Below are 14864 nucleotides of genomic sequence, written 5' to 3'. Positions count from 1 at the left end.
GAAGCAGAATAAGGCTAACGCTCTCTGCCTCTTGGGACATCATAATCGGGCTACCAACTTGAAGACGGTCATTTTTGGATTATCAAAGCTTTTGGACTGCAATAAGAAGATTTTGGATCCGTTTACCGCGCACAGGACCTACCAAAATGAACTGATTAAGACACTTGGACACTTGGACTAATGCATTGAGTCATTTGGACGGAGTTGTTAAAACTCACTCCACTCACATCAATAGAGTTATATTTCACTCTACTCAAATCAAATTTAAAGTGACGTGGCTGGGATAAATGTTGCCAGTCAGTTCAGCCAAAACAAATTCCTGGACGAAGGTCGAACCAGGGAGCTGCTGGAGTCGAAGGCCCTCTGGGAGATAAGAGTGGCAAGCGGCTCCCCCACCCCCAATCCCTATACCCAATCCCCCCTCCCGCGTGTACGCCTGGTGCCTATGCTGGAGGGGTGCCAAAGTGACTGTCTCATCGCCAAAATCCCACCCCCTATGACGGCAACGGTAGTCATCTCCCAGATTCTCCCCCTCCGGTCCTAGCTGACGGCAACTGTAGTCAGAGTCGAGTCCGGAAATTCTCTCCGTCCTCCCTCCCCCCCCCACCACCCCCTCCCCTCGGGGTGCTCTGAGACACACAGACTCAAGGCTAGTTTAACATGTCTCAACAAATGCGCATGTTTGTATTAATTAATGATTGTGCCATTATTGCTATCAAATGTAATAATTGTGAATGATTTTCTGTAATGATCTGTATATGTTTTGTTGTCTAAATAAATACCTACCTACCTACCAATTTGCACGAACCACCTTAAAACAAAGGTACACCTCAGTTATAGGTGTCAAACTATGGAACTCTTTGCAGAATGATGAAGAGTTCTACTAATATATTTCACTTCAAAAAGTTATACAAAGAAAAGCGTGTGGATGACTTCAGGGTTCCCTTGTACCGACCAGTGGGAGAACATGCGCACAACAACCAGGTAGGGGAGGGGAAATTGGCACAACGACTAAATTTGGACGGGGAGAAAACAGAGAAAAATCGGAGAAAGAGAGGATTAAAAAAAAAATTAAAAAAATTGTACAAAGAAAAGATAAATAGACAGTAGCACAGTTTAGTATAAGATAAGATATTAAGATAAGATAAGATATTACTTTATTAATCCCCTTGGGGAAATTCCAATGACACACACATACAGCTCAACGTCTCATTAATAATAACACATCACAATCATTACATTTTTACAGTAACAATGGCACAGCATAAATTCAACAGACATGTACATTTGTTGACACATGTCATCTACAGAAGGCCTGAGACGCCGTATGCAATAGTCGGCAGCAACAACACTAAGTAGTAAAACAAGGCATCGTCGCGCCAGTATAATATTGCAGTTTAGCATAACAGGATAATATAGCATAGCATTACAGTATAGGCTAGTAGGAGTATAGTAATATAGTATATAGCAGCGTAACAGAATAATAATATATTAAAATATTGTATAATACTGTATACCAATATAGTGTAGTATAAATAGTATGATTTTGATATATTATAATAAAAATAATACAATTATATAGTATATAGAAGTATAATATAGAATAATACATTATATGAATATATAGATAAATGTGTGTGTATAAATTAATTAACCTAAATATGCTATTTAACTGATATACCCAAAATGTATTTATTTGTTAATTTAATTGTGTTGATGTTTCCATTTCTGCAAAATAAGTATGTACATTCTCTTGGTAAACATTGCAATTAGTGTATCAGTGTATCCTGTATGTGTGTAGGGGCAGGTACAATAAGAATGGTCTTCCTCCTGTTCCTTTCGGACATGGAATTTAGTGGAGCATATTAATATGTACCGTTGGACTGTAATAATTCCATGTACGAATAAATTAAAAATGAAATGACTAATTGTATTCCAACTCCTACTCAGGCAACGTGAAGTCTGTGTGTGTGCGTGCATGCGTGTGTGTGTGTGTGTGCGTGCGTTTGTGCATGTGTATGTTTGTGCGTGCATGTTTGTGCTTGCGTGTGTGTATGCGTGTGTTTGTGTGTGTGTGTTTGTGCGTGCGTGTGTGTGTGCGTGTGTGTGTGTTTGTGCGTGCGTGTGTGCGTGCGTGTGTGTGCGCGCACCTTGCTGCAGTAATACTCCATCAGCGCCGCCGTGACGTAGACGTGGTGCCGCGTGCGCCCGTCCTCCCTCGCCTTCTTGAAGATGATGCGGCCCGACTTGATGCCCTCCGCCCGCCTGCCGAACTTCATGTACTGGATGTAGACCAGCGTGGGGTCGATGTCGTCGATGCCCAGCAGCCGGTTGTAGATGCTGTGGACCTTCTCGTGTTTCAACCGACTCTGTGAGAAGACGACAACATGGATTATTAGTAGGGCTGTACCGAATAGTTCGAAGCTTCGTTCATAATGTTGACATTTGAATTCCAACTCTGGCGCTCGGCGCTCCATCAAGACGTCACCATCACTTTCGTACCAACCGTGCCCTTATGGGATTATTTATGTTGATGAAACTGATGAGTTATATTCATTAAAGAAAGTTGATTTAATTTTAAAAAATACTAATTTAATCAGATGAATCACTTTATTCAAATTGAGGATTTAGTTTGAGGATATTTAAAAAAAATATTATTTTTAATTAAAAATAATAATATTAGAAGCTTCGAATGTAAAAAAAATGACATTCGGTACAGCCCTATAGATTAGATTAGATTCCTTAATGACCACACAGATTGGAATCTACGAATTCCAATCTGGCTTCAGAACATCCCACTCCACTGACACATGCCTTCTCTATTTGAGCGACCACATCAAACAAGAGGTGGACTCGGGAAAATACTGCGGCATGGTCGTGCTGGACCTACAAAAGGCCTTCGACACTGTCAATCACTCCATTCTGATTGACAAGCTAAAAGCAATTGGTTTTGATAGTCTTATCAGTGAGCTGGATGCAATCCTACCTTGAGGGGAGGGAACAGATGGTGGAGGTAAACGGTACCCTATCCCCCCCCCTCACAGTGAGCTGTGGTGTTCCACAAGGAAGCATACTAGGACTGCTACTGTTCCTAATTTATGCAAATGACATAAATCTCTCCTGTGACAAAATGGCATCCAATGTAATAAAAAAAAGTCAAACGAACTCGATTCTTGTACCGGATCTCCTCTCTGGTAAACAGGAATACCCTGAAGACTCTGGCAGGAGAACTCATTCAAGGGTACTACGACTATGCTTGCACCTCATGGTACCAAAGCACCTCAAAGGCGCCAAAAACAAAATTACAAACATCTCAGAACAAACTGGTCAGACTACTGCTTGACCTTACTCCTAGAACCCACCTCACCCCTGCCCACTTGGTACCCATGTACATGTCAAAATACTTCCCAAAGATCAGTGAATACCACGATCACAACACTAGAGGGAGCTCCACAAATCATGTTAAACCCAGATTCGGCTCAAACAAGCGACTAAACACGTTTCGCAATTATGCCACATCAATGTGGAACGCCCTACCAAAAGCTGTAAAGGAATGTGAATCACTACCCACTTTCAAAACCACTCTCAAGGAACACCTACGGGAGACTGCAATTCGAAACTGGCCCCTGTAAATGTCCTAACCCAACCGCGTGTTGCTTAATGACAGCGGAAGAGTGCAAGGGCGCTTCCGCATTCTTCGCCGCGCATGCGCATGAGGTCCTTGCTTAGTTCAGACGCCCCATTCAACACGGTGAATCCCAAACTCGAAACTCCGTTAAGCTCCAGAGAGAGAGGCTGAAAACCGCCAGTTCTTGCCCGACGGATGGGAGCCGAATCGGGATCCGAGTTTTCTGATGAATAGCCCCAAAACATGGAGGTCGCGATTCGCGAACGGCTTCGCTGACCAGAGCTCTCTCAGATTCAAAATTGCAGCCTGGAACATACATATTTCGGAACCAATGTGTAACTAGACAGTTACAATATAACATTTATATTAATTAACCCAGTTAATGCCTTAAGAGAAAGAGTCTGGTGGTCAATTACTACGGAAATGTTGTGTCTTACTAATAATAACTAATTCCGCGGTCAATATAAGTCTCTGTGATACTTTCTGAATATGATTTGGGAATGGGCAGGGTTATATTAGAAGAAAGACAGTGTAAACAATATAATTAACTCTGAATATAATAATGACGAAAAATAAACAGGATACACAACACAACAAGGTGCACTACCCTACCCTGTTTATTTTTCCTCATTATTATATTCAGAGTTAATTATATTGTTTACACTGTCTTTCTTCTAATATAACCCTGCCCATTCCCAAATCATATTCAGAAAGTATCACAGAGACTTATATTGACCGCGGAATTAGTTATTATTAGTAAGACACAACATTTCCGTAGTAAATGACCACCATGAGGCTCCCCCAGGTGCTCTAAATACATGTTAAGATATTCAAAATCGTCACAGCAGTATAGTTTGTTTATACTTCAGAAGTGATGTACAGTGACGACTGAATCTGGTAGTTGGTTGTTAAAAACGCGAAATAACATAATAACGTTACGCTTTCTAGTTCAATCAGCTAGTTTGTTTATACTTCAGAAGTGATGTACAGTGACGAGTGAATCTGCCTCGCGCATTTCATAATCATTCAGAAGTGATGTACAGTGACTGCCTCGCGCATTTCATAATCATTCAGAAGTGAATCTGCCTCGCGCATTTCATAATCATTCAGAAGTGAATCTGCCTCGCGCATTTCATAATCATTCAGAAGTGATGTACAGTGACTGCCTCGCGCATTTCATAATCATTCAGAAGTGATGTACAGTGACTGCCTCGCGCATTTCATAATCATTCAGAAGTGAATCTGCCTCGCGCATTTCATAATCATTCAGAAGTGATGTACAGTGACTGCCTCGCGCATTTCATAATCCATTTCATAATCATTCAGAAGTGAATCTGCCTCGCGCATTTTATAATCATTCAGAAGTGATGTACAGTGACTGCCTCGCGCATTTCATAATCATTCAGAAGTGAATCTGCCTCACGCATTTCATAATCATTCAGAAGTGAATCTGCCTCGCGCATTTCATAATCATTCAGAAGTGATGTACAGTGATATTAGAAGAAAGACAGTGTAAACAATATAATTAACTCTGAATATAATAATGAGGAAAAATAAACAGGGTAGGGTAGTGCACCTTGTTGTGTTGTGTATCCTGTTTATTTTTCGTCATTATTATATTCAGAGTTAATTATATTGTTTACACTGTCTTTCTTCTAATATAACCCTGCCCATTCCCAAATCATATTCAGAAAGTATCACAGAGACTTATATTGACCGCGGAATTAGTTATTATTAGTAAGACACAACATTTCCGTAGTAATTGACCACCAGACTCTCTCTTAAGGCATTAACTGGGTTAATTAATATAAATGTTATATTGTAACTGTCTAGTTACACATTGGTTCCGAAACATGTATGTTCCAGGCTGCAATTTTGAATCTGAGAGAGCTCTGGTCAGCGAAGCCGGCGCCGTTCGCGAATTGCGACCTCCATGTTTTGGGGCTATTCATCAGAAAACTCGGATCCCGATTCGGCTCCCATCCGTCGGGCAAGAACTGGCGGTTTTCAGCCTCTCTCTCTGGAGCTTAACGGAGTTTCGAGTTTGGGATTCACCGTGTTGAATGGGGCGTCTGAACTAAGCAAGGACCTCATGCGCATGCGCGGCGAAGAATGCGGAAGCGCCCTTGCACTCTTCCGCTGTCATTAAGCAACACGCAACCCAACCCCCTCCAATGTGCAGTAATTTACCTAGTATGGTTGTCAATATTCCAATGTACAGTTTTGCTTGTTTGTACAGTGTTTCCCCCCCCCCCCCCAACCCCCTCCAATGTAAATTACCTAGTATGGTTGTCAATATCCCAATGTACAGTTTTGCTTGTACAGTTGTACAGTGTTTCCCCCCCCCAACCACTCCCTACCCAACCCCCCCCCCCACACAACCCCACCCAACCTCCTCCAATGTACAGTTTTTACGTCAAATGTATATACTCCCTTTTCTGGACTCTTTTTGTATCACAAACAGTACTGTATTTGCAAATCTGGTACGTCGTAAATGTATAGATGTAGCAGTACTGTCTATCTGTATGTCATGTATGTCATATATGTCCTGATGAATTGAAAATGGGGGACCCTGATGTAAACAAGACGAAAGTCTTTCTCTGGTCTGCATCCCCTTAACAATTGTGTGTATTAAGCTGTACTGTATTGTACCCATTCTGCAATCTGTTAATAAAGTTTTCAATCAATCAATCACACAGCCGGGCCGGTGGCATTTGTTTTCAGTGCATAGGTGTAGTGGTTACGTCATTGCCGTTTTTAGGCCGGTCCACTTCGCAAAATTGCAACGTTATTTCCCCATTGCCCATTTCTAAATCGTCTCGTTTTAAAACAAATAAAGCATGACCATTTGCATGGTGTACCTTTCTGTGCGAATTCATCCACAATCTATAGCTCAACATGAAAATATTCGCAATTAATCGTAAGATAATTACGTCGAATTTTATTTCAACCAAAAAAGCTTAAACGATAATGTTAGTGATAGAAGGGAACCCATTTTATGCAAAAATGGAAAGCTTTCCAATGTTCATGAGGCATAATTGTTACAATAGCCGATAATATATTTTCCCAATGATAAATCCCTATACGGGTGGACCTCGCGGGCGTTCAGTGTCCGTATGGCAGTGGGGAAGAAACTATTTTTAAAGCGGGATGTTTTGGTGGTCAGAGATCTGTAGCGCCACTGGTTAATCAGTTAGAAAAAAGCGGACAAATCCTGACTACAGTGGCTCGGGGAGGTAGAGCGGTCGTCCGGTAGGTTCCCGGTTAGTTTCCTGGGCAGCGTGTCGATGTGTCCTTGAGCAAGACACTTAACCCCTAACTGCTTCCGATGAGCAGGTTGGCGCCTTGCATGGTGACCTCCGCCGTCGGTGTGTGAATGAATGGGTAAAATGTGAAGAACAAATTGTAAAGTGCTTTGGATAAAGGTTTGGACACCATATAAATGCACCATTTAAAATGTATTACGGTTTTAATTGCACGTTCTTATGCCTCTTGCTGTTTTGAACATCAATAGAGGCCTTGCACTTGGCGTTTGTGTCTTGTAAGAAAATGTCTGTGCAGTGCGCAGCGTAAGTAAATTGGTGTTCCACCGCGACTTGCTTACAAGATCCAGTCACTAAGACACCCAATTATCACATTTCTGTTCACATCTTTCTCACATCAACGCATAGCAACCCTTGTTATGTTGCTATGTGACTTATTATCATTCTGCTGGTCGCCGTGTGGATGAAGCAGGGCACCCACCTCTTCATAGTCGGCGAAGGAGAAATATAGCAGCATGTTTTTCTTCAGTAGTGTCCCGATGGCACGCTCGTAGATGTTAGCCGCCTCGTCGCTGAACATCTTGGAGTTGTTCATGTCCTGAGAGGGCAAAGGTCACACGAGGTCAGTCCTGGAAACAAAAGCACTCCGTTACGGTTTGATAGTTTCAGACGACAAGGTCTCTCCTCTTACCCCCTTCTCCGCCAGCAGCTTGCTGGACTGCTCCAGGTACTGTGCCGCCTCGTACCACACGTCGGGATGGTGACCGAGCACAAGCAGGCACTGCTCGTAGGCAAACATCACTGGAACACAGGACCAAAGCAAACAACCATTAACCCTTTCACTACCACACTACAGAAGGTTAACGCTTTCACTACCACTCTACAGACTGTTAAAGTGTTAAGACTTTGTAGTGTGATGGCGGGTGGGTGGCGTAGCGGAGATTGCGCTCGTCACCAATGCAAGAGACTCCGGTCTCGAATCCCGGTGTCAGCATTACCATCGTCATACCATCTCGATTGGCAGAGGTAGCGGGTGGAAGTCGATGGGTGGGGATTGGACGTTGTGGACAGCGACTCCTACAGGTCGTTGGGTGACGCCTGCACAGCAGAGACAGGAAGTATCGGGGGCAGCGTGAGCCTCCCACACGTTACTCCTCGCCACAGAGTCCGCGCTGTCTGGTGAAAAGATGCGACAGGCTGCCTCCTCATGTACCGGAGGGGACACATGATGCAAGGCTTCTATCCTCACTACAGCCGACCAGTGGGGGGCATAGTCTAGCAACGTTCAAGACAGGGGAGGGGAGAATTGGCAATATACGAAATTGGGATGGGAGAAAAATAGAAAAATATGGAGAAAAAGTGGAGAAAAAAAGACTTTGTAGTGTGGTAGTGAAGGTCTTAACCCTTTGTAGTCTCATTCTCAACAGTGTTTTATGTTTCTACAACTACCTCCGATTGTCTCGTCGCTTAATTAGTACTAAATCCACCATTAGCATAGGGGTAAGAAGTCACCTCTCTTGGTGATGAGGGTCTGGTCTTCAGTCCGTAGTGGGTTGCTCTTCTCCCACTGGATGTACTTCTTCCACATCTCCACCTGCTGGGCCTCCTGGGGGGAGTTCTGTGGCGGCACAGAGGGGGCGTTCCTGTCCAGACCCTTCATCACCGTCTCGTACTCCTGAAACACACCAGGCCCACTGCGTTTACCTCAGTGACGGACATCAGTAACAGACACGTCGAAAATGGCTCATAGACGAGCCGCCTATTCTCAGTCCTCGCTCCACAATGGTGGAACGAACTTCCCACTAAGGCTGAGACCACTTATCGATTTATAGATGATTCTCGATAACTGCGTGAAATCGATAAGTGCCGTTTTTTTGCATGTGTAAAAAAAATATTATTTAACGTTAGTTCTTGTGTGTGTCGTGGGCCAACTACAGCATCGCAAAAACTACAGCGAGTGCACGTGACACACAAACTAACGGTAAATCATTTAAAACTTTTTTTTCACATGCAAAACAATTTAAAAAAAGATATTCATCGATGATTTTGTCCCGATTTATCGATTCTTCCAAATGGCCTATAGTCTCAGCCTTACTTCCCACCACAGTTAGGATAGCCCGAAACATGACCAATCTTCCGCCGGCGACTAAAACACACACTTCTTCAATCAATATCTGAAATAAAATAAAACTAACAAAAAAAACACTAACCTTCTTATTTACCGTCTTATACTATCATGCACTCTTCCTACTATACTAATATGTCTCTACTACTATGCACTCAACACTGCAGCGCCCAAGTTTCAACGCTGTTTGATGAACATTGTTACTCGGCTGAAAGAGTTGTACCCTTCCTGCAGAACTTGTAAGTCGCTTTGGATAAAAGTGTCTCAGCTAAATGAGTAAATGTCATGGATATATCTGTGTGTTCTGCTGTGTCTCACCTTGGCCACTCTCCTGGCGTTAATGTAATCTCTGCTGCGATCCTCGATCATCTTCTTGGCCAAGTGAACGTTGATGCCCTGTTCACCAGATACAGAGGTCAGAGGTCAGATACAGAGGTCAGCCAAACAAACCACTGGACACATTTCAATGAATGAATGAATGATCATTACATTTATATAGCGCTTTTCTAGACACTCAAAGCGCTCCCCACAATGTAGGGTGGAAATTGCCTCCTTCACCACAACTGGTAACACCCAACCTTGGGCTACGCAGGCTCAATGGCTGCCATACACTGGCACCAGGCACGCATCACACACTACGCAATGACTGCATGGCTCAGGAGACAGGGATTGATATCAGCCAATTAAGGGGGGAGGGATGAATAGGTGGCCTTGACGTCAGAGACCTGATTGGGAACTTTGGCCAGGAACGTCGGGGAACCCTGTACTTGTTGCCATAGGTGCCCTGGGTTCTTATTTAATTTCACACGTACATGTGTAGTCCTGGATCAAAACGCATGCGGTCAGAAAGCAGAGGCGGCCCATAGCCCCTCACCCCCCCAGAGCGCCTCACCCCCCCATAGCCCCTCACCCCCCCAGAGCGCCTCACCCCCCCAGAGCTCCTCACCCCCCCAAAGCTCCTCACACCCCCAAAGCTCCTCACACCCCCAAAGCTCCTCACCCCCCAGAGCCCCTCACCCCCCAGAGCTCCTCACCCCCCCAGAGCCCCTCACCCCCCCAGAGCCCCTCACCCCCCCAGAGCGCCTCACCCCCCCAGAGCTCCTCACCCCCCCAGAGCTCCTAACCCCCCCAGAGCCCCTCACCCCCCCAGAGCCCCTCACCCGCCCAGAGCCCCTCACTCCCCCAGAGCCCCTCACCCCCCCCAGAGCTCCTCACCCCCCCAGAGCTCCTCACCCCCCCAGAGCCCCTCACCCCCCCAGAGCTCCTCACCCCCCCAGAGCGCCTCACTCCCCCATAGCCCCTCACCCGCCCAGAGCTCCTCACCCCCCCAGAGCTCCTCACCCCCCCAGAGCTCCTCACCCCCCCAGAGCCCCTCACCCCCCCAGAGCCCCTCACCACCCCAGAGCTCCTCACCCGCCCAGAGCTCCTCACCCCCCCAGAGCTCCTCACCCCCCCAGAGCCCCTCACCCCCCCAGAGCCCCTCACCCCCCCAGAGCGCCTCACTCCCCCATAGCCCCTCACCCCCCCAGAGCCCCTCACCCCCCCAGAGCTCCTCACCCCCCCAGAGCCCCTCACCCCCCCAGAGCGCCTCACCTCCTCATACTTGTTGTAGTCCCTCCACAGCTGCTCGATGTTGATCATGGGGTTCACGCAGCCCCTCTGGTAGACCCTCCGCACCGCGGTGATCCGCTGGTTCTCTGCGTACGAGCCCACCGCCTCGCTGAGGGGACACGGGAGGGAAGGTTAACCCTTTCACTGCCACACTACCAAACGGTTAACCCGTTCACTGTGACAATACACAGGTTATCCCTTTGCTATCACACAACCGATGGCGATGCTCCATCATTAGCTCCGCATCCTAATGGAGCATCGCCGTCGGTTGTGTGATAGTAAAGGGTTAACCTTCTGTCGTGTGGCAGTGAAAGGGTTAAGAGAGCTCGGCGTGGAAGGGTTGGTTCACTACCGGTCACAACCCACCACCACCACCAGTAAGATGAAACACGTGCACAGGGAAGATTTCACTTACACTCCTTTGAGGAAGTTGATGTAGTCCACCCATATCTGTTGGAGAAAACGACAAGTTAGGGTCGACAGTGTTGTAGTATTGTATTGTTTAAACTGTGGGCAGTGATAAGCAGAAACTTTGAAAATTATAATACCAAAATTAGATGGTAAACAATAAGAAAACAAACAAATACAACTATAAAAAAGATAATACAAATATTGAAGTAAAAATAATAGAAAAAAGACAATAAAATAAAGATCATTCATTTTAAAGCTAGTTTAAAAGTCAGTTTTGAGCCGTTTTTTAAGTGCCTTAACCCTTTCACTACCACACATCTGTAGTGTGATAGTAAAGGGTTAACCTTCTGTAGTGTGGTAGTGAAAGGGTTAACCCTTTGTCGTGTGGCAGTGAAAGGGTTAACCCTTTGTCGTGTGGCAGTGAAAGGGTTAACCCTTTGTTGTGTGGCAGTGAAAGGGTCAACCTTCTGTATTGTCGCAGTGAAAGGCTTAACCATTTGGTAGTGCGGTAGTGAACGGGTTAAATGACCTGGTAAGACATGATCTCCATGCCGATCTTATCCAGGGCGAAGTCGTAAGCCTGAGCCATCTTCTCTCTGCAGACGGTAAAACAGAGGTAAGAACAACGCTGTCCACCTGGAACTCACAGCCAAGCAAAGCAGGTATTTCAGTGATCGTTATCGAGTCCTACTTGTAGCTCGGCAGCTTTCCTTTGGTCTCCCTGACGTACGAGAGGTAGCACTTCCACAGGTCGATGTGCAGGACTTTCATTAAGCATCTCTGAAACAACTGGGAGGGTTTGGGAAAAAGAACACATTAAAAACCCAACAACATGTATATTTATGTATGGCTGCCCCTGTGTTATGTCACCAGTCCTCCTAGACAGAGTTTAATGCATCAGGCTCGTTTGAGATGAGCTGCATCTGTGCAGTTTAGAGTGCTACCTCGCCAAGCACATATGCTACACAGTGTTGCTCGACATTAATAATAGTACGTTCCTTGGGGTCTTCTTAACGTCTGTAGTGTGGTAGTGAAAGGGTTAACCTTGTAGTGTAGTAGTGAAAGGGTTAACCTTCTGTAGTGTGGTAGTGAAAGGGTTAACCTTCTGTAGTGTGGTAGTGAAAGGATAACATTCTGTAGTGTGGTAGTGAAAGGGTTAACCGTATGTAGTGTGGTAGTGAAAGGGTTAACCTGCTGTAGTGTGGTAGTGAAAGGGTTAACCTTCTAGAGTGTGGTAGTGAAACCTGTAGTGTGGTGGTGAAAGGGTTAACCTTCTGTAGTGTGGTAGTGAAAGGGTTAACCTTCTGTAGTGTGGTAGTGAAAGGTTAACCTTCTGTAGTGTGGTAGTGAAAGGATAACATTCTTTAGTGTGGTAGTGAAAGGGTTAACCTTATGTAGTGTGGTAGTGCAAGGGTTAACCTTCTGTGGTGTGGTGGTGCAAGGGTTAACCTTATGTAGTGAAAGGGTTAACCTTCTGTAGTGTGGTGGTGAGTTAACCTTCTGTAGTGTGGTAGTGAAAGGTTAACCTTCTGTAGTTGGTAGTGAAAGGGTTATCCTTCTGTAGTGTGGTAGTGAAAGGGTTAACCTTCTGTAGTGTGGTAGTGAAAGGGTTAACCTTTTTTTTGTATCCACTTTTTCTCCCCATTTTTCTCCCAGCCCAATTTCGTAGTATCCAATTCTTCCCTCCCCTGTCTTGAACGTTGCTAGACTATGCCTCCCACTGGTCGGGTGTAGTGAGGACAGAAGCCCCTCCTGTACACGAGGAGGCAGCCTGTCGCATCTTTTCACCGCAGCAGCTCGAACTCTGTGGCGAGGAGTAACGCGTGGGAGGCTCACGCTGCCCCCGCTACTTCCTGCTTCCGCCGCACCTGCATCACCAAACCGGCCTGTAGGAGTCGCTGTCCACAACGTCCAATCCCCACCCACCGGCTTTCCCACCCTCTAACACTTGCTAATTGTGTTAGTATGAACGACCGGCCAGCCGGTAGCAACGCCGAGAGCTGGGCTCGAACCCAGCGTCCCCTGCGTTAGTGGCGAGTGCCTTGCCCACTGCGCCAATCAGCCGCCCTAAAGGGTTAACCTTCTGTAGTGTGGTGCTGAAAGCCTTCTGTAGTGTGGTGGTGAAAGGGCTAACATTATGTAGTGTGGTGGTGAAAGGGTTAATGTTCTGTAGTGTGGTCGTGAAAGGGTTAACCTTCTGTAGTGTGGTAGTGAAAGGTTAACCTTCTGTAGTGTGGTAGTGAAAGTGTTAACCTGCTGTAGTGAAAGGGTTAACCTTCTGTAGTGTGGTAGTGAAAGGATAACATTCTGTAGTGTGGTAGTGAAAGGGTTAACCTTCTGTAGTGTGGTAGTGAAAGGGTTAACATGTAGTCTGGTAGTGAAAGGGTTAACCTGCTGTAGTGTGGTAGTGAAAGGGTTAACCTTCTGTAGTGTGGTGGTGAAAGGGTTAACCTTCTGTAGTGTGGTAGTGAAAGGGTTAACCTTCTGTAGTGTGGTAGTGAAAGTGTTACCTGCTGTAGTGAAAGGGTTAACCTTCTGTAGTGTGGTAGTGAAAGGATAACATTCTGTAGTGTGGTAGTGAAAGGGTTAACCTTATGTAGTGTGGCAGTGAAAGGGTTAACCTTCTGTAGTGTGGTGGTGAAAGGGTTAACATTATGTAGTGAAAGGGTTAACCTTCTGTAGTGTGGTAGTGAAATGTTAACCTTCTGTAGTGTGGTAGTAAAAGGGTTAACCTTCTGTAGATGGTAGTGAAAGGGTTAACCTTCTGTAGTGTGGTAGTGAAATGTTAACCTTCTGTAGTGTGGTAGTGAAAGGTTAACCTTCTGTAGTGTGGTAGTGAAAGGTTAACCTTCTGTAGTGTGGTAGTGAAAGGTTAACCTTCTGTAGTCTGGTAGTGAAAGGTTAACCTTCTGTAGTGTGGTAGTGAAAGGTTAACCTTCTGTAGTGTGGTAGTGAAAGGTTAACCTTCTGTAGTGTGGTAGTGAAATGTTAACCTTCTGTAGTGTGGTAGTGAAATGTTAACCTTCTGTAGTGTGGTAGTGAAAGGTTAACCTTCTGTAGTGTGGTAGTGAAAGGTTAACCTTCTGTAGTGTGGTAGTGAAAGGTTAACCTTCTGTAGTGTGGTAGTGAAAGGTTAACCTTCTGTAGTGTGGTAGTAGAGACTTTGAACTTTTTTTCTCTTTCAAACTAATTTATTCTTCATCATTGTTCCAGTATAGGCTACACTTGAACAAGGCGGACACCGTATTGTTTAATGAGTAGCTTACCAACACTCGCAATCGAATGCCTTATGGTAAATGGTGTCTTAATAAACTTCTGAGCAAAGCCATCCCAGAATTAAGTGAACGAGGAGCCCGACACCCGGGAGGAATGGTGGTGTTGACAGCGGGGACAGTGGTCACTAGCTTATTGGCAGATGACCTTACATTCTGGACTGCAATAGGCTAAACCGTATAACTGCCAGATTTCTGATAAACGCATGATGCTTTACTTGTGAACAATTTATCAAATTTACACCAAACCTGACAAATGTTCGCCTTCAATAGCGAGGAGGCCTGTGATGTTTCGAGTCATTTGGCCTCATGGACGTCATGGCAGCACTATCCTCTAAAAACCTGAGCTCAAGAGTTATCTGCTCCAGATAACACCAGAGACACGTGACACCGGGCACTGAAACGCTATGCTCACGTTAACAGGAGCCTGGCTGTTCACACCAGAAGCCCATCACTCCATGCCGGGTCATCCGATCACAGCTCGCGGCTTGTGCAGAAAACAGACCAGACGCAGAAACTATCCTGGGAGATCAGGCTTTCTGCTCATTCACTCC

General features: G+C 45.4%; 1 protein-coding gene across 1 annotated transcript in view; it reads right to left on the bottom strand.

Moving 5' to 3' along the window:
• cstf3 (cleavage stimulation factor, 3' pre-RNA, subunit 3) overlaps window positions 1-14864 on the bottom strand; it is a 39668-nt gene that overhangs the window by 10821 nt on the left and 13983 nt on the right. The window contains exons 5-13 of the mRNA XM_084337815.1: window positions 11730-11827; window positions 11568-11634; window positions 11043-11077; window positions 10610-10736; window positions 9335-9412; window positions 8404-8566; window positions 7583-7692; window positions 7373-7489; window positions 2151-2369 (exon numbers count right to left, since the gene is read on the bottom strand). Coding sequence (XP_084193941.1) covers window positions 2151-2369; window positions 7373-7489; window positions 7583-7692; window positions 8404-8566; window positions 9335-9412; window positions 10610-10736; window positions 11043-11077; window positions 11568-11634; window positions 11730-11827 — 1014 coding nt within the window. The remainder of the gene's footprint in view (window positions 1-2150; window positions 2370-7372; window positions 7490-7582; window positions 7693-8403; window positions 8567-9334; window positions 9413-10609; window positions 10737-11042; window positions 11078-11567; window positions 11635-11729; window positions 11828-14864) is intronic.

This window comes from Notolepis coatsorum, assembly GCF_963971535.1.
Source record: "Notolepis coatsorum genome assembly, chromosome: 20".
Lineage (NCBI taxonomy): Eukaryota > Metazoa > Chordata > Actinopteri > Aulopiformes > Paralepididae > Notolepis > Notolepis coatsorum.
Note: the sequence above shows the minus strand (reverse complement) of the source record. Positions and strands in the feature narration are given on the sequence as shown.